Source organism: Mustela erminea, chromosome 8 (assembly GCF_009829155.1).
Source record: "Mustela erminea isolate mMusErm1 chromosome 8, mMusErm1.Pri, whole genome shotgun sequence".
Taxonomy (NCBI): domain Eukaryota; kingdom Metazoa; phylum Chordata; class Mammalia; order Carnivora; family Mustelidae; genus Mustela; species Mustela erminea.
Window position 1 is genome coordinate 35,897,283 of NC_045621.1, and position 26,983 is coordinate 35,924,265.

General features: G+C 33.5%; 1 protein-coding gene across 10 annotated transcripts in view; it reads left to right on the forward strand.

Annotated features, from left to right (window-relative positions):
* AGFG1 (ArfGAP with FG repeats 1) overlaps positions 1 to 26,499 on the forward strand; it is a 75,666-nt gene extending 49,167 nt beyond the window's left edge. Inside the window, exons 5-15 of one of the 10 annotated variants that reach the window (XM_032355044.1) lie at positions 371 to 524; positions 8,322 to 8,441; positions 9,107 to 9,178; positions 10,572 to 10,781; positions 11,822 to 12,002; positions 14,487 to 14,566; positions 15,011 to 15,103; positions 19,859 to 19,906; positions 21,980 to 22,138; positions 23,568 to 23,653; positions 24,245 to 26,499. In XM_032355044.1, the coding sequence (XP_032210935.1) occupies positions 371 to 524; positions 8,322 to 8,441; positions 9,107 to 9,178; positions 10,572 to 10,781; positions 11,822 to 12,002; positions 14,487 to 14,566; positions 15,011 to 15,103; positions 19,859 to 19,906; positions 21,980 to 22,138; positions 23,568 to 23,653; positions 24,245 to 24,304 (1,263 nt within the window). In that variant the 3' untranslated portion in view covers positions 24,305 to 26,499. Of the gene's footprint in view, positions 1 to 370; positions 525 to 8,321; positions 8,442 to 9,106; positions 9,179 to 10,571; positions 10,782 to 11,821; positions 12,003 to 14,486; positions 14,567 to 15,010; positions 15,104 to 19,858; positions 19,907 to 21,979; positions 22,139 to 23,561; positions 23,654 to 24,244 lie in introns of all 10 variants that reach the window. The other 9 variants (XM_032355043.1, XM_032355046.1, XM_032355045.1 and 6 more) reach the window with 9 other exon arrangements.
* The last annotated feature ends 484 nt before the right edge of the window (positions 26,500 to 26,983 follow it).

The window sequence follows — 26,983 nt, forward strand, 5'->3', positions numbered from 1 at the left end:
TGCACCCCTTGGGCATCTGGATAAAATTACAGTTTTCACAAGAGGTTGGAGTAAAAAATAATTGCACTCTTCCCATCATATAAAGGATGTGTTTTGTGAAAGTCTCATCACTGTGCTCTTAGCAGTAAGTCTGTCTTGTGTTAGAAGGTGTAACAACTGTTGTAATACAGTATGTCTTTGCCTTTGACTTTGCACTTAGAATTGAGAGAGAATTTGGGAAGATGTTGAAAATATCAAAAGTATTCAAGACTACAAGTAAAAGATTATGTAATCTTTAAAACTGTGTTTTAAACGTGGTGAATTGGAAATAGTGTTACAAAAATGTACCTGAACTGACCAGAAGCTCTTTATAGTTAATATGTGGTTTTAGTCCCCAGTTGTAGGTCGCTCTCAAGTGCAGCAGCAGGAAAAGAAGCAGTTTGACCTTTTAAGTGATCTTGGCTCAGACATCTTTGCTGCTCCAGCACCTCAGTCAACAGCTACAGCCAATTTTGCTAACTTTGCACATTTCAACAGTCATGCAGGTATGTGTTTTTTTTCCAACAGTTTTTTGCCAGACACATGTATATAGCACCTCGAAACATCCATTCTTTTTAAAACTTAAGTATCAGTAAATGTGTTACATTGAGGGGATGGGCCTCATAGCTGTTGAGGTGTATTATGTAGCCATTGTGCTTTTTTTCCCCCCCAAAGATTTTATTTATTTATTTGACAGACAGAAAGCATGCATAAGCAGGGGGAGTGACAGGCAGAGGGAGAAGTAGGCTCCCTGCAGAGCAGGGGAAGCCGGACATGGGACTTCATCCCAGGACTCTGGAATCATGATCTGAGCTGAAGGCAGTGGCTTAACCAACTAAGCCACCCAGGCGCCCAGCTGTGGTGCTTTTTAATCACAGAAGAGATTATACCTAATGTCAGATAGTGACATGACCTCTTTCCAGAGAAAAATGGGAAAAGACTTTTTAATGTATTTTTTTACCCTTTTAATAAGGAAAATTGCGAATCTTCAAAAGCAGATATTTATAACCTTTGTGTATTCATTGCTTATGCCTAATCTGGTTTCATTTGTCATTCTATTCATTTCCTTTTCTTAACATTATTTTGAAGCCATTTTAGACATATTGGTTTATCCCTAAATATTTTATATATATCTGTAAATCAGAAGAACTTTGTTAAACATAACCACAGTAGTGTTACCACTCCCTAACTAGTAATAATAATACTTACTATTATTCATTAGTCACTATTTGTATTTTCCATTCCAGTTCATTCACACACACACACACACACACACACACACGAACACACAGAGGTTATTCAGATAAGGTTTACACACTAGTTGTGACATGTATCACATAGCCTGTGGTTTCTTCCTCTATCTCATTTTTCTCCTCTGTTATTTGTTGAAGAAATCAGTTATTTGTCCTGCAGACTGTTTAGTTGATTTTACTCTGAATTTGTTGATTGCACCACTGTGGGGTCCCTTGACAGGTTCTTCTCTGTATTCTCTCTAAATTGATAATTGGTTCTAGATATATGATCCGTTACAGGTTATATTTTTGGAGGGGTACAAACTTGGTATTTATGGTTGAAGAGGCACATATTATCGATTATTTCTGTTCTTGTAAGGTGAGCTGTTGATGCTCTGTCCCTGGGTCCATTATGCAAAATGTTGATATTCTAAATTTATCATTACTTCATTTATAAGCTGAAGTATTTCTTTAAAAATCTTTGGTTACCCAGTGGTATAATTTGTATAGGAAAGTTAATATATAACTAATTCTGACCATCGTATATCAGATTGGTTGAAGCCCCACCATATTTTAATGATGATCTGTTTTATGTTTCATATCATTATGGATTCATAGATTTAACATTTGCTACATCTCAAATCTGTTGTCATTATTGTCTTTATTGATGTTCATATTATCCTGTTTTTAGAGTAGCAGTATCTTCAGGTTGGCTCTAGAAGATACAACTTCTTTTTTATTCCCAGACTTAACATGTTTGTTACAAAGAGTTATATGAACTTCACTGGAAATTATAAATTATGGAGTTTTGTTTTGTAAATGAATATATAAACATTGCAGTTACCTAGGTAATATTTAAAAGTTGATTATTAAAGTATAGATGTAGTTATTTGTGCCTTTCTAATTGTAATAGTAAATAACTGTAATGGACAGTGAATGGCATATTGTAGTGAAAAGAAATAGGCTTTGGATTCAGAATGAGTCTTTAGAGTTGTTTCTTAATGCTTCCTTCTACATTTTTTTAAAAAATAAGTTCTGATGTAAATGGTCTGAAAGCCTACATTGTATTTATATCAGAGATATGTGTGAAATAATCTTTGAATGCCAGTAAGCTTTGTGTGTGTCATAGAAAGTTTACCTGTTTGCATTTGTGAGTGGTTGAGTAAGCAACAAAGCGAATGTGGAACACTAAAATTAAGAATTGATTTAGTCATTTTGTAGCCATTTTATTTGATTATTTGAAACTTTGCTTTATATTTTTGCATGTATGTTTAGTGTATTAGCTCATGTTTTTTACTGTTTGTCACTGATTTTCATAACTTCAATTAAACAAGAAAAATTCAAGACTGTCTTTCCAAAACTTGGATTTTCACCATTTTGTGAGCATAGCTGAAACTAGCACTTAACAGAATTGATTTCCTACTTGTATTTTAGAACTTATTTTCCCTTCTTTTACTCAACTGTGAGATTGTGATGCCGTCCCTTCTTTTTAATTTGACGACCTGGCTTATACAATTGGATAATAATGGTATGAAGTATAACACGTGTGTGTGTGTGTGTGTGTGTGTGTGTGTGTGTGTGTGTATGTTTTTTATATACACACACACACACGCACAAAATGTACTGTTTAAGGTAGTTCAAAAAATTATGGAAAAGCTGCTCTTCAGCCACATTTCTTTTTAGCCAGCATTAAGAGTTTTTGTTTTAAATATTACTGAGAAAAAATAAGTATTAATAAAAGTATTTTCTAAGGGCCTGCTACGGAAGGAAATTATGGTGTAATTTATGTATGTTTGCTTTAAAAAGGGATCCTAGGTTGAAAAGGATATCTTTCTCAGCAAAGTTTATACTGAGAAGGGTAAGAAATCAGGAAGCTTAAGATGTTGGGGCTGTGGTAGGTGAGCCCCCAGCTCTCTGTTGCCACCTGTTGCTTTTGAATGCTGGCAAAAGGAGTTAAAGAATCTAAGAATATAGAGTGAAACCTTCTGTAATTCATGAATAGTTTGCATTTATTTCAGTTTTACACTTACTGAAATACAATTTGATGTGACTGATAAGTAACTACCAATTTCTTTTGTAAATTTTCAGTTTATTTCATGTTTCCCTTATGTTTTTGTCTTTAAATGCAATTTGTGAATATTCACCATTCAGGGAATTAATGCTATATTCTTCCAGGTAGCCTTATTAGCCAAAAATAGGTAGTCAGAAATAGTTATGCAGGTCAATGCAGCTCCACAAGCTGCTTTGTACCATGATTGCACTCATAGCATCAATAACTCCTTTAAAATGCTCTTTGAAAATAATAGCTATTATTTAATTGTAGAACATGTTTAAAAAAAAAAGAAATGAAACGTGTAATTTTATCAGACTGATAAAAGATAGATCTTAACTATTTTGTCTCTTTTCCACATGTGGTAGAAAAGGTAGGAACGATGAGTCTGTGAGGATATAGTTTAATAACCACGTCAATTAGGTCAGGTTGCCTAAGAGGCGTAGTTTTTTAGCCTGGAGTTCTTATTTACAATATACCCTCAAATCACCCTTTTTTTTTTTTAAACTCCATTTGATCCCAGGAGAATAAAATATATACACATGCTACAAGAGGAAGCTAAGAAAATTAATAATTTATTTCTTCTTTTTCCATTCTGTCTTTTCCCCTAGCCTTTACAAGTATCCTGAATCTTTACTTTTCCATATATAGTCCACAAATGTCAAATCATTGATAACTGAGTTGTCACCCTGAAATTTTCGTTTTTTTTTTTTTTTTTTTTTTTTTTTTTTTTTATCACAAGTAGGCAGAGAGTGAGAAGGAAGCAGGCTCGCTTCTGAGCAGAGAGCCCGATGCAGGGCTCGATCCCAGGACCCTGGGATCATGACCTGAGCCGAAAGCAGAGGCTTTAACCCACTGAGCCACCCAGGTGCCCTGAAATTTTCGTGTTTTTTTTTTTTTTTAATTTTAAGATTTGTATATTTGAGAGAGAGATGTGCAAGTGAGCAGGTGTGCAGTGGGTGGAGGGAGAGGAGGGTGAGCATCCTCAGTAGACTCTCCCAAGGGATCATGACCTGAGCCAAAAGCTGAGTTGGACACTCAACCAATTGAGTTACCCAGGCACCTCTTTAAAAACTTTATAAGGTGAAAATTTTCTCCCGTACAGATTGATATGACAAATGGAACTTTTAACAGCAAATGATAATTATTCAGATATGCCAGTCTAGTTAGCATTATTTTATAGGGAAACCTGTTATGTTTGCAGATAGTTTAATGGCTTAAAAGCCAGACAACTTCATCAGAATATTCTGGTTGACATGGTATGTGAGGATGTGTATCAGTGGTGTGGTTATTGCTGTGTTCAGGAAAAGTCAACTTCTACAGAAGTACTGGTGCAGTTAGAAACGTAATTAACTTACAGAATTTAGGAGTTATTTTGCTTGGTAATAAACATACCACAAACTTATGAACTATAAACTGTCATTGATTTTTGTCACACCTTGTACTAGGGGTGTTAAACTTCATTGTCTTGCCACCCAGTTAACACAAGTGAGTAATACAATGAAGGAACCACGTGCAAAGGGGGATGTTCTAATCCCCTGTTGCCACATGGATACACAGACTCAGGATTACTAGATACAATGATTTTCTTTTAAGAGAAGCAGGAAAGATTTATTTAATGTGAAATGTTCTCTTTCTAAGTGTTGAGGTTGAAAAATTTAAATATGTGTAGATGAAACAAATTCAGCTGAATTTGATGAAGGTAGTCCATTTCTACTCTGGTCTCTGTTTATCTTCCTTTCTCCTGAGTACCCCTATTTCACTGGAGATGAAAGACAGTTTTCAACAAGGTTCAGGCTCATTAACTTTCGTGCCTTAAATTCTTAAACTGAGATTACTTCTTTGTGGTCTTTGAGATAAGATTATATTTAAAAAGCATATTTCCTGTTTTGTTACATTCTGTTCAGTTTTTATTTCTTTGTATAGAGATTGCTTGAGATTCCAGATAGTAATTTTTGTATTATTGAATTTATTAGTGTTTATTTTCCAAAATTGTGGTTTTTAAAATTTCATTCTATGGTACTTAACAGTTTTAAAAGTTACTATAACCAGTTGTTGAAGACAGTGAGTAGATTCAGTGTCTCCATATGAAAACTGAAAGAAGCATTACAAAGTGCTGCTTTGCTCTCATGAATAGGTATTTGATTCATGTGTTTGGTGCTCTGGTTGGAAAACACCAATGTTTATAAATGCGATAAACTAGACTTGACTAACAAATTGGATTATGTTGAACGGATTTGTTTCCTGATGATGTTTCAAATGTGTTAAATGTATATTTTCCCTATAACGGTCTAAATATAAGTTAACTGTAGAATATATATTATTGTAGACTACATACTCACATATATTGGCGGTTATAAGTGATGAACCAGCTTAGGGACCTAATTCCTTTTCCTCCAAGGTATAGATGCATTTCATTTACTCTCAAATGTACAACTAGGTTGTTCAAAAAACTTAGAACTTGTTTTTTGAAATATAACCTACTCTAAATTTGAGAACTTCCTGTACCATATTCTTTCATTCTTTTGGTTGATAGTTGTATTATTTATAAGTTAAAATATTCGGCTTTGTCTTTTAGTAGAATTTCCTCTTCTGGGCCTAGTATTCCAAAGTTATTAAAAATTAATTCCCATTGTCCTATAAATTATAGAATCATACTGCTGAATTTGTAGTCATACTGCTGGATTTGCAAGTACAGGCCATTTACTGAATCCTGTTGTTTTGCTAGTGAAAAAACTGGTAGAGCTTGAGCAGTTGAGGGACTTGTCCAAGGCTGTACAATTTTTTTTTAAGATTTTATTTATTTATTTGACAGAGATCACAAGTAGTCAGAGAAGCAGGCAGAGAGAGAGAGGGAGAAGCAAGCAAGGCTCCCTGCTGAGCAGAGAGCCCGACTTGGGGCTTGATCCCAGGACCCTGAGATCATAACCTGAGCTGAAGGGAGAGGCTTAACCCACTGAGCCACTGAGGTTCCCCAAGGCTGTATAGTTTTTATGTTAAGATGGAATTCTCTGATTAGTTTAGATTCCCTTTTCACAAGCTTATTTGGTTATACTAAGTGGTAACTAGGTTTAAACTTGTATTTATATTTATGATTAAACTTGTGTACATATTTCTTCCAAAATATTTTTCAATACTTTTATCTTTTATTTATAACTTATTAGTTTATCTTTAATTGTATTTATTTTTGGGAAAGTAAAATATCAGCCTGTAAAGAAATTGAATTTTATTATACAAAGTAGAAATAACAACGAAAAGATTTCAGACTATCTAGAAAATGCAAAATTTATTTTGTTATGTAATAAGCAGCCTTTTAATTTAGATACCACTGTATAATGTTTGAGAGCTAGGACAAATGTGTTTAAAAAAGGTTTTTCAAGAACAGAGTGTGAGTAGTGATATGTATATATAGCATAGCACTTCGACCTGTCAGACGTGCTAGATGTGAGGACATAGGAAGGGAAGTGGCTTGGGTGTCTAGTAAAAAAGAGGTCTTCTTTAGGTGCATTTCCCCCTGCTGCAGTCATACCCTTTCAGATAGACACAAAAGAATAATTACATAAAATGCTGTAAGTTTTCCTGATTATCTTCCTAGGATAATGTTTTACTTTGTTAGTAGAAAATTTCTTATTTAGTAACTTTTTTTGGGTTTGTGTAAGTTAGAATACATATTTATTGCAAACGGTTAGTAAACTCAAGCAAACAAAGGAGAAAATGATAACCAAATCTGGAAATTCACTACTTTGGGTAATGAAAATACAGATTTTCCGTGCGTGTGATACCATGCTAACAAAATTGGCAAATGAAAATGTATTTGGAATTTATTTAACCTATTTATCTTGCTTATTTTGTGATAAGCATTTTTTAATAGAACTACATATTCTATGTGTTTTGTTTTGTTTTTTCTTTTTTAAATGGCTGCCTTACATTTCTGCAGTGTTCTGTAGTATATTTAAGTGATTCTGCATTACTGGCTGTTTGAGTTTTTAATTTTTTTCATTATTATAAAACACATGTTGTTTAACTGTTAGATATAGCCATACTCATTTACAAGATTTTTTCTACAGGAACTTCCTTGAAGTGATACTGCCTGCAAAGGATTTAAAGTGGCTGACTTTTACTATGTTGTTGGCATTTAACCTTTATCTTTTGAGCATGCTTTTCATTCTTCCCACTTAACATTCCCTTTCCTGCGTATCAGCCACTTCTCATTATATTCTCTATAAAAATCTTATTCAACATCCATTTTAGCCTTTAAAAAAAAAACTGTTGTGTTATTTTACTTAGCTACATGGTTTAAGTTTAGAGAAGCCTAAAAATTTGCTCTTTTTTTGTTGATGACCTGTGGGAAGATACCAGTTGGGTCTTTTTCACTGAGTCTGAGGTACACTAATGTTATAAATTTTACTGTTTTCATCATTTCTCAAATTTTAATATATATGAAGAATGGCAGGCTTTTAACAGAATGTGAATATCTTTGATTTGTTTGGCAATCATGTCCCTGTTATACATTCAGTTTTTTAAATTTTTATATGCCATGGTGTAAAATAGTTGTAAGCTTAGGTAAAAACCCAAAGAATATTAAAGGAATTTAACCTTCTTTGTATCATTATTGTAGATTCACATAGCTGATGAGTCACTACCATTTTAAATCTGAATTTTCCAGAGTGTAATCTATAAACTTACATCTGTGTTTACATCACTGTAATTCATGTATATAATGCTCTTAGAGTTTCCTTTAATAGAATCACTTTTATTGTACTATTCTTGAGGTTATTCAAAGTGTATTGTGTATGTACACATTTATTGTTAATACGAAGTGGGGAAATTTTGGGATACTTTTTAATGAATTGCTTGAAAGTGGGTTCATTAAACACTGGTAGGATTTAAGATTTGATTTCTAAATGAATTCTCTTTAAAGTAAGTTGTGAGACAGAAACTTTTCACAAAATTTCATTTGTCATATTTTTCATTTATAATTTTCATATTCATTAACATATATTGTTCCTTACCATTTACAGCTCAGAATTCTGCAAATGCAGATTTTGCAAACTTTGATGCATTTGGACAGTCTAGTGGTTCGAGTAATTTTGGAGGTTTCCCCACAGCGAGTCACTCTCCTTTTCAGCCCCAAACTACAGGTAGAGCTTCTCTGGCATTATGCTTCAATGTTTACTTTAAAACACAAAACTCTCTAGATATAGTTTGAAGAATTATTCTGAACTTAAATTCTATAAGCCTTACAAAGCTCTGGGGAAACCTGAAATATTTATTTTTTTCCATGTTCATTTTGTTTGTTTGGTTGGTTTTGTTTTAAATTATCTGGTGTGTTATCTAATTCAGTGTCTACTCTTTTCCTTTTCCTGCATATGAATCTCCCTTAAATTTTTTTATGAACAGGAGCAGTACAGAGATGAAAATTTGTTAGAATCTCAGGCCACATTGATTTAGGCTCTGAATAAAGGAAGCTAATGGTTTGCTTCCATAGATAGAAAAATATAAGCAATTTTCAGGGCAGCAAGCTTGAGAAGATAAATACTAGTAGTCAAAAGGAGACCTTTGAACAATCACTCTAATCAGACTGGAAATAGTTTTCTGTGCAGGAATTGGTCTTTAAACATTGAGTACTCTCTCATAAAATGTATTGTTTTCAGAATCTCATTGAACCCTCCTTTAGATTTTTGGCTGATTATTTTTCTTTCAACTTTTAACTCTGTGTATTGTCTTAAAGCTTTTTCTTTCATTTTTCTTTTTTTTTTTTCCCCTTCTTTAAATTCCATCATTTACATAATTTCTGGCTGTCCAGCATTTAGAATGCTTTCATCTAGCTGCAGTTTTGGTGAATTTACTTCAGCTTTTCCTCTCCAGGCTTCCAACAGTAAGTTCTGTTGTCAAGTAGGCATCTTTTACTAATTTGTATGTTTTATGTTTCATGGATTTTTTTCAATTATAGAATGTTACTCATCTTTTAATGATAATCATTCTGAAATTCTCACTTTTATTCTCTTTTCACTATTACTAAACTCAGACTTAGAGAACACAACAGTATACAAAAAAAGAGTTGACTTACTGAGTTTTTAATAATTTGAAGTAAATTTCATCAAATTTTAAAAGCTTAGTATTATGTACTTTGTTCACCAGCTACTTGTAACAGATCAGTGTTCAGTATCAACACACATTACTTAGTTTTGATTGAAAACAACTGGAGTTTAATTCCTGAAAGATATTTTATCAGTGTAAATTTTACAATGTCTATAATACTACTTGTTGAAAAAGTGTGTTCTCTTTTTTCAATAGAACTGTATCTTTCCGTTTTTTAGAATATCTGTAATTGTGCTTTGCTATCATTTAATATTTAACTGTATATACTATTTTGATTGCTGAAACTAATATGTAGGTGTAAAGAACTAATACCAACAGTGTAGCATCAAAAGCATAGAATGAAAATAGTCTGGCTTTAATCTTTTTTTTTTTTTTTTTTGGCTTTAATCTTTTGAGAGTACTTTAGAGAAGTCTCTAGAGGACAGAATAGTCTTTAAATGGTGAATTGTGATCTATAAATTAAAAAAAATTGGTATGATATTTAGATTATGCATTGTATACTATAAATTTTATTCTTTGAACTATATAATAGGGCATGATTTTACTGAGGACAACCATGATATTATATGTACATTAAATTATTATGTGGAATTAAATATTAGCTCTTCAAGTAAAATAAGCCTAAAGCTCAAAGACCACATTTTAAGAAATTATGGATTAAAATAGTACATCTTAAACATTTTAAATCTGTACCCTGGGATTTGTTTCAACCGTGTCTCTATTGGAGCTATAAGAACTTAGAGTATAAGATACTTTGTGTCTCGCTTATGGAAACTGTTCAGGAAGAACCAGTAAAAAGTGATAGTACATAGATAACTGAATAGTCTATAAAGTAACTGAGTTTAAAACCCAGTTAGCATGGAGTTACTCTTCTAGTTATTATTCCATGCTACCATGGAGTAGCTTGGAATAATTACTCTTCTATGAATTAGTCTTCACTTCAGTGTAGATAATTAATACACAGTAACTTGCTACCCTACATGTTTCCATGGCCTTTGAAAACGTAGTTTCCCAAATTATAAAAAGTCATACATAGATGATTAAAGTTAAATGCCATTTGCCAATAAGATTGTTTGTAGAACACTTAATTAAGGAAGAAAACACATAATCTATCAAAGGATTTTGGGAGAAGTCTAGAAATTTTAAGTGTTTTGTTTATTCTGTTACAGGTGGAAGTGCTGGATCAGTAAATGCTAATTTTGCTCATTTTGATAACTTCCCCAAATCCTCCAGTGCTGATTTTGGAACCTTCAATACTTCCCAGAGTCATCAAACAGCATCAGCTGTTAGTAAAGTTTCAACGAACAAAGCTGGTCTACAGACTACAGACAAATATGCAGCACTTGCTAATTTAGACAATATCTTCAGTGCTGGGCAAGGTATTAAGCTTTAAACAAAATAAATACAAATTTGTATATTAAACAGTCCTCTACATTTGGTTGTATTTATTATAATTTAAGGTCACTATGCTTTTCATAGTGGTGAAGAAATTTTATCTGTACTAGAAGTTCATGAGTATTTACCATAATCCAATAAGAGGCCTTTTGGAAGTCCTGGAAACTATTTGTATGCTTCTAATTTTAAAAGAAATGAAACAACAAAATTTAATTTTGTCTTAGAAAGCATGCTTCACTGTTGGAAGGCCATGGAGGACCAATAAATCCTATTAGTAATGCTGACTGGAGGGTTATGTGGTGGTTTTTGTAATATATTTATTTTGGACTATTTTTGCTATTAATATTTTGGTATTTAAAAAAAAACTAAACCCATTATTTTTACAGTATATATTTATAGCTGGTTTTGATCTTATGGCCAGTATTTTGCCTTTCAAAATGCATAGTGTGGTAGAGCACAGCAGAGGCCTGCTTTTGGACTGGAGTCTGCATCCTGATCTGTCTCTGACCATGCTTTCTCATCTCCAGAATGAGGGTAGTAATAGCATTGAATTTTTTATGTGTTGTTGTATCTCAGTCGCTTAGAACAGTGCCTGGCGCATGGTAAGTGCTATTGAGAATGTTCCCTTTTATTACTGTCTCTAATTTTTTCATGGACAACCCTGGGAAAATGATATTATTAATGAGTTGTTCACATTGAGTCTAGCATTTTATAAATCTGAATGTTCACTTGAATGAGAATCACCTGTTCTGGAGATGTTAATGTAGCGCTAGACATGTTATTGTTACAGTGTTCATTTTTGTTACAGAAACAGTATTTTTTTTCTACCACAGTGGTATGTGTAGCAATTAATCTTGTCCAGTGGTTTCTAGGTAGTTTATTAGATAAAACTGTGGAGTTCTATCCATTTATTTGCTTAGCTTTAAATCAGCTTTAAATTTACACATGTTTCATGGCAAATGTGGTTGATAAATTGTAAGCATAACTTAAAATTTCAGTGTAATTTGTTTTTGTTCATTTATAGGTGGTGATCAGGGGAGTGGCTTTGGGACCACAGGTAAAGCTCCTGTTGGTTCTGTGGTTTCAGTTCCCACTCAGTCAAGTGCATCCTCAGACAAATATGCAGCCCTGGCAGAACTAGACAGCGTTTTCAGCTCTGCAGCTACTTCAAGTAACGCATATACTTCCACAAGTAATGCTAGCAGGTACCTTGTCTCAGTCAGTGTTCGAGCTTCGTGGTGTTATCTTTTTTTCCGACTCTGAATAATAATGTTAAATAATGACTGGTGACATATTTTTTAAATTCTTGAATATTTTTATAGTTTGCAGAAACTGAGTTTAATTTGCTAATTCAAATATCCTTGAGTAATTGTCATTTTATCTTTTTATTTAATCAAAGGTTTTGTTAACTTTTCTTTCTTGAACACTAAAGTTATAGTTGAGGGTATGTACGCATCTCAGAGTGAGGAGTTATATACAGATTTAATTTATTTCTTACCAGCAGAGAATCCATTTAGAAAACTGCATACTTTAAAGGTACAGTTTTTAGTCATGAAGACTAAACACTGAAAGTAACATGTTGTAGCTTAAGTTGTAAATAAATATTTTTAGAAATGTTTGCAAGAGAACCCAAGATCCAATTTTGTATCTCATTGGTATCCTACTAGTATTAACACATAGACATACCATTAACTGTGTTCAAATATATCTGATGTGAGGGTATTTTTGGCAGCAGGAAGTCTTAACACATTTTAACAGCAATAAAGCTTTAAAAACTCTTGTAGTTGTAACTTTTTTACATTTCTGAAAGAAAACAGATGCAGAATTTAGGTGACTTACCACCACAATACTGTTACCTGAGTATCTATTTGTTTCCCTGCAGCATCTTTTCTAGAGAGAAATGGGAAGATTGTAACACTAACTACTTGGATTCTCCAGTAATAAATTTTCTATATGCCAAGCAGGAAAACTGAATCCAAGAATTAAAGTTTAGAGTATTTGTGTATATCCTGTTTCATTAGGATGTCTGTGTTAGACATAAGAAATAGTGACCTATAGCAAAGTAATTATAAATTAATTAAATTAATTAATTATAAAGTAATTATACCTCTGGAAACATAGGTATACATAACAAATAGTTTATTGATACTATATTACAGTATATTAGTGGTTCCCACTGTGTGGTCCATGGAACATTTAGGGTACATGAGACCATTTCAAAGGGGTCTTTGAAATTAAAACTACGGTCATAATAGTTCTCACAGGTTATTTGTGTTTTCAGTATTGACATTTATATTGATGGTACAGAAGCAGTGACAAGTAAAAACTTGCCAACACTTTAGCACAAATTAAGACCGTGATACCAAACTGTACTAGTAGTCATCTAATTGTCATTATATTTCTTACCAGCACATACTCAGTTTTACTTGTGGATAGTCTTGATATAGTTTTTCTTATGAATATTCTTTTTAATTATTTTCATGAGATGTAATTGGTATATAATATTGGTTTCGGGTGTACAGCATAATAATTTGATGTTTGTGTGCATTGTGAAGTGATCATGTAAATGTAGTTACTATCCGTCCCCATACATAACTAACTTTTAGGATTTACTCTCTTTATAGCTTTCAAGTATGCACTATAATATTATTGACTGGTCACTGTGCTGTACATTACTACCCTGTGACTTATTTATATATTCCTACAAATATTCTTGACAAAACAGTTAATTTTACTAGGGTGCCTGGGTGGCTCAGTTGGTTAAATGTCTGACTCCTGGTTTCAGATTGGGTCATGATCTCATGGGTTGTGGGATCATGCCCCCACATTGGGCTCCAACCTCGGCGGGGAACTGGCTTGAGATTCTCTCCCCCTCTTTCGTGCCCTGCCTAACATAAATCTTCTAAGAAAATCTAATTTGATTAAATCCTGACCTTTAAATAATGTCCTCTTAACTTTCTATGTCTTCAAGCAAGGTATTTATCAAGTAATTTCTACTGCGTTGAAGTATCGTGGGTAACTTGAGGAAAGTCAGCTTGTGTGGTTGTTTGAGTTGTGGAATGAACCAGCCACACATAATAATGACTACATCCATTGTTTTATGGAACACTGGTTTTCCTTAAAAGTAAGAATGATATACCATGGTTATTCAGATTTGGATATTTGGCAGAAAGTTTCTTAAAAATGAATATTTAAGTCTGTCACTTTAAGGAAAATAACTGGTAAAATTCACACGTCCAAGCAAATACTAGAATTTTAGAAAATTTTTCAATCCACCATGAGCTTGACAGCTTCACATTACTTTTCTAATAAAATGAGTGGTGATATTAATGTAAATTTTTGATTTTTGCTAAGGTCCTTCGGTTTTAGAAAATATAACTCTATCATAAAAATGCTAGTTACGTGAGCATGTAATAGCTTTATGGTTAATTTTAAAAGAATGAAATTTTTAAAATTTTCTGTTTTAATTTCTTTACATATTGTTAATATACAGCACATTTACACAAAGACTCTTTGGAATTCTCAGTAACTTTTCAGAATGTAAATGAGTCCTGAGATGTAAAGTTTAAGAACTGCTGTGATATATGGTATTCTCAGTATTAACTGTTTCCACATTTTATGGCCACCCTTTAGACTGATTACCTTTGCTTTAAGAAAATAAAAAGAACTCCTTCTGTGTTTGTTTTCAGCAATGTTTTTGGAACAGTGCCAGTGGGTGCTTCGGCACAGACACAGCCTGCTTCTTCAAGTGTGCCTGCTCCATTTGGAGGTATGTGTTTCTGGGATAGATAGATAGATAGATAGATAGATAGATTTTTATAAAACATATAAAGCTTATATATACAGAGTATTGCATTTTCTTAGGTGTACTGGAAGACTGTGAAAGCAACAATTTATCAAAAAGCTCTAGTTTTCTTTCTTTTTAAGATTTTATTTATTTATTTGACAGACAAAGATCACAAGTAGGCAGAGAAGCAGGCAGAGAGAGAGGAGGAAGCAGGCGCCCTGTGGAGCAGAGAGCATGACTCGGGGCTCGATCCCAGGACCTTGGGATCATGACCTGAGCTGAAGGCAGAGGCTTTAACCCACTGAGCCACCCAGGCGCCCCCAAAAGCTCTAGTTTTCTGTCTTCATTAATGTATGAACAAATATTTTTGATAATTGAATACAAATATATTAGGATTTTATAGTGTATTTTTATAATTTCTTAAAGCTACGCCTTCTACAAATCCATTTGTTGCTGCTGCTGGTCCTTCTGTGGCATCTTCTACAAATCCATTTCAGACCAATGCCAGAGGAGCAACAGGTAAGAAATAAGTATAGATTATAGAACAGAAAACTTGGAAAAGGTGTTTATTGCAAAGATGCCATGAGAAGAACATCAGAAAATAAAGTTCTTCTTTCTTCCTGAAATGGATGGAAGAGTTTGTCCATAAAGAGTACACTAGCTAAAAATTTATAAAATCCTGGACTTTAATATTTGAGAGGGACCCTAGCAGTTCTCTAGCAGCCCCCATGGATCAGTCACAGCTTTCATTCTTCAGGTGAGGCAGCCCCAAGCATGGAGATGTGACTTCTTCCAGCCATGCCATTTTGTGACTGAGATGGGACTTTTGAATACAGCAATTCTGACTCATTTGGTGGTCTGGTTTTGGAATTACTGGTTATTACTCACTCATGCATAATAGGAAAAATTTGTGAGAGGTTTTTTTTGTTTCGTGTTTTGCTCTTCATGAGTTGGTGAGGAACACATTAGCTTTATTACATGAGGCCTTAGCAGTTAGGTCTTCTAGTGCTTCTCTCTTTTAGAACATTTCACATTTTTTAAGTTGTGCAAACCTGATTTGATTTGGGGTATAATATTTGAATATTCTCTCTTGATAATTTTTTAATCCTCTTTATTCCTTCCCTTTTATCTTTTTGGTTCATGTTGCACACCAGCCACATAGCTTTTATATTGCATTTCTTTGATTTTTGTCCTGTCACCCTGAACACCAGAACTTTTTGCCAGTATCTTGGGGTGTCAGCAAGTGTACATGGTATAGCATGAAATCCATTAGTTTAAAGTTGGCCAGCTTTGTTCTTGTGCACGTGTCCCAGTAATTTTAGAACTAAATCTTTAAGCATATAGCATATATTGATGTGAAATCTTGAAAGAATAAGGTGTTTGTAACATAATTTGTGCCTTAAGAATTGGTAATTATTAGCAAATTTGGTCATTGGCAAGATTAGGAATTGTGGTAGTAGGAGTTTCTTCAGTCATGATTTGTTGGTATCTCACATAATAGATGTTTAATAAGTATTTTAATTTCAAATAATTCTTTAAATTGTTTTTGTTTTAATTCAGTTATACTTAATCAGTGATTTAATTTCTGTTTCAGACAGAAATATTCATCAGTTAAAATATATGGAACATTTCTAATTATTAGCATATTATTTTGACTTGGTGGAATGAATATGTATGATGTATCTGGGCACAAAGGGTTCTGTACATTGTCTTATTTAGTCCTTTTAACTCTCATCAAATACATGTTGACAGCTGAGGAAAGTGAGGCTTAGAAAAGTTAAGTGAATATGTTTTGGGTGCAGCCAGACTTGTGTTCAAATCCTGACTTCATATTTACATGTTAGATGATCTTAAGATATCTTTTTATATATTAATTTCATAATGAGTAGAGTAAAGATGTTAGGAAGATGTACTAACATTTGTTGGTGTTTAAAATTGTTTGCAAGGTAGTGTCACTATTTTTATAGCTATTGTAATACCATTTGACAACTGAAGGTTAGAAACCCAGATTGTACCTTGACTAAGCTTATATTGATCTAACTTTTCTGAGTCTTAACGTTACCCTTTTCTATAGAATGTGAACAATATTCTCCTACCGGCAGAGTTTTTGTGAGAATTACAAATCACTGTGTTTGGTCTTTGCATTATCCTATATAGTTGGTAAATCTTTCGATTATTTTGCTTTCATGATTGTACCTCCAAATTGGTTTGTCATTAGAGTTAAGGGCTTTCTTAACTTCTTTTAACTTCTGTTTTATGTAGAGTATGAAAGTCCTTTAAAGTTAAGGATCTGTGTAGGATGTACATGAATATAAAAGGTATGACGTATGTTCAGATGTTCTAAGGTGATCTTTAGTATTAGGCTAAGCACAGGTTATTGAAAGGAAATTAGGTAGGTATGATGTATGTTCAGATGTTATAAGGTGATCTTTAGTATTAGGCTAAGCACAGGCTATTGAAAGGAAATTATGTCCCCAAATTTTTATTTCAACGTAAAAAATGTTTTTCATTATAAACCGCTTTGATTTATGACATTGATCACCTTTGTTTATAAACTATTAAAAGTAAATGTTAACTACTAATTTTTCTGTTGAAGTTGTAATATAAATAGTATTTTGATAAAATATACTATGCTTAGAAATTTCCCATGTCAAAATTAATATTAGTTTTTTAGGACATATTTTTTGTTGCTTTCAAATATTTTGTTAAATATGAGGTAGCCTTTGAAAGAGGGTATTGCATAGTAGTTCTTTGAAAATTTTAAGTATTTTACAAATGTTTCTTTTTTTAAATGTTTCTTTCTTGAAATACATATTTTAATAATCATTTTTCTTCTGCATTTATAAAGCTTTCGGGCTTTAATTTTTACTGTATTACATAGAAACCTTCATTAGGATATTAACCAAGATGGCCTAAGACCTTTTTCATTTTAGGATTCTATAATAGCATTTTTTATAGAGCTTTTGAGATCTTAAATCTAACAGTTAATATAATTCTCAATTATTATGAAATTCTCTTATAATTCTTAAATTTCTCCTTTCCTGGGGAATGAATAGTCTTTATTTTCCTAACTTCATTTTAATGAATGAATGAATGATTTAAAGGATTTTTTTTACCCCCTCCCCCCCAATGAGATAAACTTAACAGACATGTAGAGGTGAAAGAAGCATAGTAGCATCTAGGCCAGCATCCTTATTTTATTACCTAGGTGGAGACTGATTGATGGGTTTGCCTTAAACTTTCAGAATTGATTAATGACTAATCTAATAGTTGTAGTAGTTTAGAACCCTTTTAAACCAGCACTGTTTCTGCTGGTTCCACTGATTCCACTCGTTAAGAAAAATACCTAAGAGAAATGAAAATGTACATCTATGTAGAAACTGGTACATAGATGTTCATAGCAGCATTATTCATAATAGCCAAAAAGTGGAAACAGCCCGGAATGGCATCAACTGATGAATGGATAAACCAAATATGTTATAATCACAGTGGAAATTTGGTTGGTAATAAGCAGTAATGAAGTCCTGACACATGCTACAACATGGATGAACCTTGAAAACATTGGCCTAAAGGAAGCTAGTCATAGAGTAACGTATAGCCTGTGATTCCATTTGTAAGTGGTATGTCCAGAATGGACACATCTGTAGACCTGGAATGGAGGGGAGAGGAGAGGGAGGGTGACAGCTGGTAGATACAGAATTTCTTGGGGCCGGGGCGATGAAAATGTGCTACAGTTCCATTGTGAGGGTGGTTTTACAACCCTGGGAAGATATTAAAAAGCATTGAATTCTACACTTTAAGTGGACAAATAGTGTGATAATGTAGATTATATCTTAAAAAGCTGTTAAGTCTGAAAGTTTTATAGCAGCAGGACTAAAACTTACAAGGCATCATTGTTGCAGACTGAGGTTACGGCAGTTAATATTGGGTCACAGTCACTGTTGACTAAAGGTCAGTTTGTACCAAAGTGTATTTTGGAGAGTATGTCTCTTGAGATGTTATCAAATACTCCGTGGAAAAGGGTTCTATGCCCAAACATATATGGGAAACACTGGTGCAAACAGTTTAATCCATTACTACTATTAGTGCAGGACTTCTCAAGAGACTTAGGGATTTTAAGAAAGGAGATAAACATAGAGTGACCTAACTTATTTATTATGATATCCTTCCTCCTCAGTTACCCTCTTGTTGAATTCAGAACACAGTACTGATGTATCTCTTAAGTATCCATCTTTTAAAGTTATTAGGAAGGAAAATATATCCATTGAGTATTTACAGTACTTTTAAAAAATTTGTTGTTAAATTTATCTTCGTGGCAGCTTTTTCAGGTAGGTACTATTATCCTTCCCTCTGCCTCCTGTTTGCAAATGAGGAAACAGAAGCTTGTGGAAGTTAAATGACATTCTATAGTTAGAAAATGACAGAATCAAGACTCCTAACTACTCTGATCTCTCAGTAGTTCTGTTTTCCCACATTTAATTGGCTAAGTACACTAATTTAAAATGCATGGACGTATATTTTAGAAACATTTCCACTCCAGATGGTTAAAACCAACAGAAAATTTCTAGTACTTAAAAACCTAAATTTGCTTTCTGTTCTTTACATGTATTTATGTGTAACCTCTCTGACCTCATTTATGCCTGATAAGATTTACACAAGATGGATTTTTCTCTTCTCTTCTCTTTTCAGCCATTACATTATAAGCTGAAAGTTGTGCTCACCTTTCTGATGATTTACACTAAATAATTTCCCACTCATGATACTTAGTTGACTTGAGTTATCTTTATAAATTTCTAGGTAGTGTACAGAACTGTAAATAAAATAAGCAAACATCCTTCAGATGCTGTCCACAAGATTTGACTTTTTAGATGTGAAAGTTAGATTCTAGGTCATTTTAGATAATCCTGTGAATAGCATAGGGTGTAACTCCTGAGGCCTACGAAGTCTTTCTATGGACATAGTTTATCTTGACATGAAAAAAATGTTAGTGTTTAATTAAAAATGGGTTTCATAAATGTTTTTTTCATTTGGTATTTCTTTCTCTGGTATTTATTATGCTAATTTTCCCTTTATTTCAAACAGGTTAAATATTAGTGTTATGAATGTTGAAATTAAAGGACTTTATGGATATGTTTTTATTATATATTCTTATGCTACCCACTTTGTAACAGTATATTCTAATTTTAGTACTTTCTAATGAAACAAATTTACTTTTTTTTGACAATAGTTATCCTTAAGTTAATTGACATTGGTCTCTTTATGGCTTTCCATAAGGCCTTTCTGGAGCAATGCATTCTCAAGTGTTCCCTCACGCTCATTTTGGTAGGTGGCCACAACTGTTACCTGGATTTGTGTGGCAATCTGTCTACCTGCTTGTGGAAGCTTCTGCTACTGTTTTGGATCCTTGCATGTGGAATTAAGTTTTTTCCATGTTTTACAATGAAGTGGGCATGGATGTGTGGCATTGGGGTTACATTATATTTAAAGTTATACATAAAAATTGTGGTGATTTGTGTTTTAATGCAGAAAAGCATTATCGCTTACCTCCATGGTCACATTAGAATGTTAATAGCTTTTTTGATTATTTTCCTTGAGTTTGAATTCATAGCACTTTTGACACATTTTTGATACACCAAAAACCATTTTACCACATTATTCCATGGGGTTTGGTTTTGCTTAACTTATACAAGTTTCGCTTTTTAGTGCTTTCTTAAAAAGTGATTTGTCAAAGTTTTGTCAGTGCATTGTTGTCTGTTTTGAAACCCTTCTGTTTCCTTTGCAGTGTGCTTATTATTCTTTAATTCACTTGCTTTCTAGTGGCTTGTTTCTCCTGTTTTCTCATCAATTGTAATTTCAAAAAAATTTGACATTCTGATTAGGTTCATTGAGACAAATTGCATAGTTATAAACAATAGGATATGAGGATTTCTTTGGGGAGTATCTATAACATGACTTCCAAGGTTTTTTAAAAATAAAATATAATCTGTGTAACATGTTTAGTATTAATTACTGTGCCTTAAATAGAGATCAAGTTGGTAAATTAAAAAAAAATTTTAAATCAAATACAGTGAATTATCATGTTTTTGATAGCATCATGCCAACAATATTTCATTATTTTAAATTGCTAGTATTCTGTGTTAAAAGTACCACTATTGGCTCTTACTTTACCAAGAATTTTTCTGGAACACACATTCAGAAGGTGCTGTTTTTAATCTTCACTAGCAGTAAGTAAAAAACTGTTTTGCTACTACATGCATTCCTTTTCAATTTTTTTTTTTTGAGAGAGAGAGAGAGAGAGAGAGAGAGGCAGGGGAGTGGTAGAGAGAGAATCTTAGGCCCTGCGTAGAGCCGAAAGCGTGATATAGGGCTCAGTCTCTTAACCCTGAGATCATGACCTGAGCCAAAATCAGGAATCAGACTCCTAACATGCTGAGCCAATCATGTGCCCCTACTACATGCGTTTCTATAATACAAATTAGGTTATAAGTAATTCATAAGTGGGCGAGTGATGGCAGTGTACCACATGTGTAGTGATTGTTAATACACTGATTTCAGTGCAGTCTAGATTACTACGCTCATTCACCCTATATCAATCTTATAGAATCAATAAGAATGCTATTTCACTCCCTTTTCAATCTTTATGCATTTTATGCAGTCTTTATGCACCTCTACAGCTTAGCAGTCCTAACTTTAAACCCCTTATTCCAAAGCAGTCTACTTATCTTTCAAATAAGATATGGTGGTCCATATATTTCTTTTGGAATTGATGTATTAAGAACCTCACATGTTCTTTTAATTGTCTTAGTGTTTTTATTAGGGAAAGCTATTCCTCTCCAGCCCCTTTTGGGCTCTGTTTACAAAGCTGTACAGTTTTTGAGAGGCTTGCTTCTAACTCTGTTTCTCCTCTAAGTCTTGTTATTTTCAATAAACTATTTTTTAGAAGTTTTAAAGTTGTTTTTATCAGGAACATACTTACTATGTTATAGCAGACAATTCAGTGGATAAAATTCAATTTTTGGCGATTTTACTGTATGTAGCAAAATAAAATTAAAAACAAATGTATATTAGTACACATGTGACTTGCATGATGGGCTTTAAAAAAAAGTTGACTGCTGTTTAGACTTTTAGTTACTTTGAGAAATTTTCTTATGATTTCAAATGATAGCTTTATTAGTGTCATTCTGGTCATGGGTTTCAGGAGAACAACATTTATAGATTGTGTTAAACTGTATAGTGCTAAAACTTATTACTAATTTTGTCAGCGTTTTGGAATTTAAGGTGCCTTTAGTGTACAAGTTAATGTTTTTCAAGTGAAATCATTCTGTAGTGTGTGGTATGAGGAGCAAAACCTGCTCTTTTGTGAATTAGTTATCAGCCCTTGCTTTCTCCTGTCAGCTGCAACCTTTGGCACCGCCTCCATGAGCATGCCTGCGGGCTTCGGAACTCCTGCTCCCTATAGTCTTCCCACCAGCTTCAGCGGCAGCTTCCAGCAGCCTGCCTTCCCAGCCCAAGCAGCTTTTCCTCAACAGACAGCTTTTTCTCAACAGCCCAATGGTAAGATCTATCACTTGGCTAGCTGTAAGTCCACTTTAGATATCCTTTATGTATCATAATCTTTTATGTTTGGACAGAAAAACTTGTCCAAAGAATGCTGTGGCACTCTCTGCTAAACATTTACTACACAAATATAGATGCCTTTGTTGCTTTGGGCCTTAGAGAACTGAATGATTTGGTTAAGTTTTTGTGACCAGGTTATAGATTTAGGAGAAATCAGAGACTCTGTAAAGAGTACCCGTTCTTAGAATCTCCAGTGTCTTTTCTTTTATCTTTTTTCTTTTTTTTAAAGATTTATTTTAGAGAAAGAGAGAGAGAGAGAGACAGAGCCTGTGTGTGAATTGGGGGAGGGAGAGAGGGAGAGAATCATCAAGTGGACTCTCCTCTAAGGGTGGAGCTGAAGAAGGTGCTTGGTTTCAGACCCGTGAGATCACAACCAGAGCCGAAACCAAGAGCCGGATACTTAACTGGCTGAGCAACCCAGGTGCTCCCTCCCCACTGCCCCAGTCTCTTTCTTATTAATTTCTCTTGTTTGTTCTAATATGTCTGTTGATTTTAAAAGAAAACTTTGTAGGGCACCTGGGTGGCTCTGTGGGTTAAAGCCTTTGCCTTCGGCTCAGGTTCAGAGTCCTGGGATCAAGCCCAGCATTTGGCTCTCTGCTCAGCAGGGAGCCTGATTCCTCCTCTCTCTCTGCCTGCCTCTCTGCCTGCTTGTAATCTTGTCTGTCAAAGAAATAAATAAAATCTTTAAAAAAAAAAAGAAAGAAAGAAAACTTTGTAGACCTTGAGTGTTTTTGTTTTGCATCAGAAAACTTGTGGATCTGCTCTTTTGTATAATCTATGTATGTCGGAGACTAGACTTAATTTTCCAAGTAGGCAACTGTATTGTGGTTAGAGTTTACTTGTTCTAGAAGCCAGGGATTTTTTTTTTTTTAATCTATTAAGCTTATTTGCTAAAGTTTGAAAGTCCATAAATTTGAAGATTATTCTTAAATTATAATTGTGTATCTATATTTAGTGTCTCTGGTTAGATAAAAATTTGGAAATAAGGTCCATGGCAGAGCCATAATGATAAAATATTTCCTAACAAATATTGTGCTGTTCACATGAATCCATTGTGTTTTGCTCACATCTAGTCTCAGATAGTCGCAGGTCATCTATTAATTCCATTCTTCAGATGTCAGCAGCTTACATAGCTGAGACACGTGAGAAGAAACCATTTCTGAGAAGCTGTATGAACTGTTACATGTGCCACAGGAAGTTTGTCTCTGGTATTTGAAAGCATGAGACTCAACAGTTGAACATTGATATTTTATTATTGTTGCTGTAGTAGGAATTTCTCTGAAACTTCTTATGAGTCTTTATAAGCATCAGATTGTCTCCGAAAGGTATAGGTTTTAATTGGTGATTCTATTTTAACAAGGTGCAGGTTTTGCAGCATTTGGACAAACAAAGCCAGTGGTAACCCCTTTTGGTCAAGTTGCAGCTGCTGGAGTATCTAGTAATCCTTTTATGGTAAGTGAGATGCAATTTTAAGTACTTTATAATTTGTGTGTTATCTTCAAATTAGGAGAAGCAAGATGTGACTATTCTACTGATGTGACAGTAAAAGATTTTGCAACTTGAGGCAGCTATCATGCATGATCCTTTTTTTGACTTAAAAAAGACACACACCCACATTACTCAGTTGCAGATCAAAGCACTGACAGTAAATAAGCTATTTTATAGCATGAAACTGTTTTCTTGTCTAAGTAATGCTTTATGAAAAGCTGTAGATTTAGTGAACTGTGTGAAAAGGGCTTGGACTCAGATTTGGTTTGAATCATAAATGTGTTTTCTTAAGGGCCAAGTCCTTTCTTAGATTCTGTTATAAGATTTATGTGGAGTAATGGGTATTAAAGGCCATAAAAGAGCTTCTGACACCTAATAGTTTTATTATATCATGTTGCTAATAACAGTAATGAATCAATATGATTGCCAATAACTATAAAATAATTTCTAATCTAAATGTTGTTATATTTAATTAATCAAAGTTAAATCTTTTCATAGTTTCACATGTATACCACCCTTACTTGTGTTTTTATTTTGTCTTATGTTTTCCTTTAGACTGGTGCACCAACAGGACAATTTCCAACAGGAAGCTCATCAACCAATCCTTTCTTATAGCCTTATATAGACACTTTACTGGAACGAACTTTTACGTGGTCACATTACATCTCTCCGCCTCTTGCACTGTTGTCTTGTTTCACTGATCTTAGCTTTAAACACAGGAAAAGTCTTTAAAAAGCCTGCATTGTGTATTAAACACCAGGTAATATGTGCAAAACAGAGGGCTCCAGTAACAACTTTTAACCTGTGAATTGGCAGAAAAAGGTAGCGGTATCATGTATATTAAAAATTGGCTAATATTAAGTTATTGCAGATACCACATTCATTATGCTGCAGTACTGTACATATTTTTCTTAGAAATTAGCTATTTGTGCATATCAGTATTTGTAACTTTAACACATTGTTATGTGAGAAATGTTACTGGGGAAATAGATCAGCCACTTTTAAGGTGCTGTCATATATCTTGGAATGAATGACCTAAAATCATTTTAACCATTGCTACTGGAAAGTTACAAAGTCAAAATTGGAAGGTTTTATTCATTCTTGAATTTTTCCTTTCTAAAGAGCTCTTCTATTTATACATACCTAAATTCTTTAAAAATGTAGAGGGATACCTGTCTGCATAATAAAGCTGATCATGTTTTGCTACAGTTTGCAGGTGAAAAAAATAAATATTAGAAAATATGCTATTGTTTTTGTGTTCTTGCTGCAATGCCTTTACCAAAGTGGCCTTAAAATATGAGTAGTGAATTGAGAACATCTTGAATTCTTAAATTAGAATTTCAGAAGACTTCTAGTGATTAACTTTTATGTCTAAAAGAGAAAATTTTATAAAAAAAGGCCATGTAGAAAATTTATTAAAACTACTATGACTGCTATATTCAGGAATATGTCAGTGGTAAAGCATTTAAATGTAGCTTGTCAGATTCACCGTAATCCTTCTAATTTCTTTGCAACTTCTTAATTTTGTGAAAATTTGTATATATGAAGAATTTGCATGTATGTGTATTTACAAATTTTTTTAAGTATCTTGAATTCTCAGACTGCAGAAGTCCTATTTTAACTATTGATTTTTAAACAAAAATACTGTCTTTGAATGTATTGGAAGCAGACATGCATTAACTGTGACATGATTGCACCTCAGTTTTTTTTTTCCTTTGTTTGGGCAAACTGATATTATTAAAATAGGACATTTATTTATGTTCCATTTCTGGGGGGAAAACAAACTGGAACCCAGTGTTACCTTAAAGTTATAGAATACTTTGTTTAAAAAGGCAACAATACTAATGTTTAGTTATATCTTTTTGTTAATAGATGAACTTGTTTAAATATTTATGTACAGTAATGCCTCATTCATTAAGACGTAATCTAGCAGTCTTCATCAATACAGAACACAGCTGAGAAACTTGGAATAATTCTTTTTAAATGCTTTTGAGCAACACACATTAGTCACAAAGTGTCTATATGTTTGTTTTTATGTGAAATTTTGATTATTTCATTTCCCAGTCCTAGAGTATTATTAGCAGTTCAGAAGTGACAGTTTGGAAGGAGATAGACAAACCATGAAAATCTGTCGACCATTTAGTTTAAGGACAGCCAGGCCAGCCTCGAGGACATCACTGTATGACATCATATTCTGATAATAGTCTGGTACTTTGACTCTGTGTCATCAAGAAAAGGTAAAGTTACGTATACAAATATGTAATACGTGTTTGGAAAGTTTTATCTTACCATGTTTAAACATTTTTTTTAAAGCTTTGGTATTAAAAGAAATGAACATCAGTTTCTTCAAACATTTTATTTGTGTTGAATACCTTTTCCAGTGGTGACTACATGAGTTGTTACACAGTCTTGAAGTCTGTGTAGTGTTTCAGACTTGGTAAAGCATTGCTGTCCATTGCATCTCTAGCTCAGTGTGTAGTTTGTCTGAACTATTTTGATGAGCAAGAAGACGGAAATCTCTGCCCCTTTTTGAATGTTATGCCTCTTCTCTTAATATTGAAAATGCTGCAGAGGTCTTAGCTGTGTGTGGGTATAACTTGAAATACCTACAGTTTGGGGGTCTCTCTCCAGCCGTTTTTTCTTGGAGGGACTACTTAAGAAATGTCTTTGAATTTCTATGTTTTAGATTGTATTGGGTCCCAGTCAATTCATATGTACAAAGTTATGCTATATGATTGTAGGCCATTACCTAAATAACCTTCCAGGCTTTCCATCTAAGAAATAAGTTAATTAAACAGTTGTTATTAAAATGATTTTAAAGACTATTTTTTCTGGTACCATCTTGAAGTTTTTAAGTAAATGAGAACTTTTACTGACTTTAAATGAGTGCTTATAAAATAGAAATCCTTAGTTTAAAAAGTGATCCTGCTTTAATGTGGATTTAAATCAATTCTTTTAGACTTTCATATTCAGATTTGGTTTTGGTTTTACATAAACCCATCAGAGTTGTGTTGAGTATTGAAGAAAGAGGAGGACAAGGCTGAAAACCTTCAAATTTTCCTGGCTTAATAGTAGAATCAGATCTTCTCTCCTGTCTTTGCTCTGGAAGGAAAATTTTCTTTTAGGGTGGCAAACATTGTTGATATATTGAAAGGCATATTTTTTGTGACAGTAGAGATTAGACAGTCACTTTCTTCCTTAAAGTAATTCCTTTTGTAAATTTGAAGACGCCTGTCTGTGCTTTACCTATGCATTGCCCTAGCCCCCAGCACACACTGTGTTTGGAACAGTTCC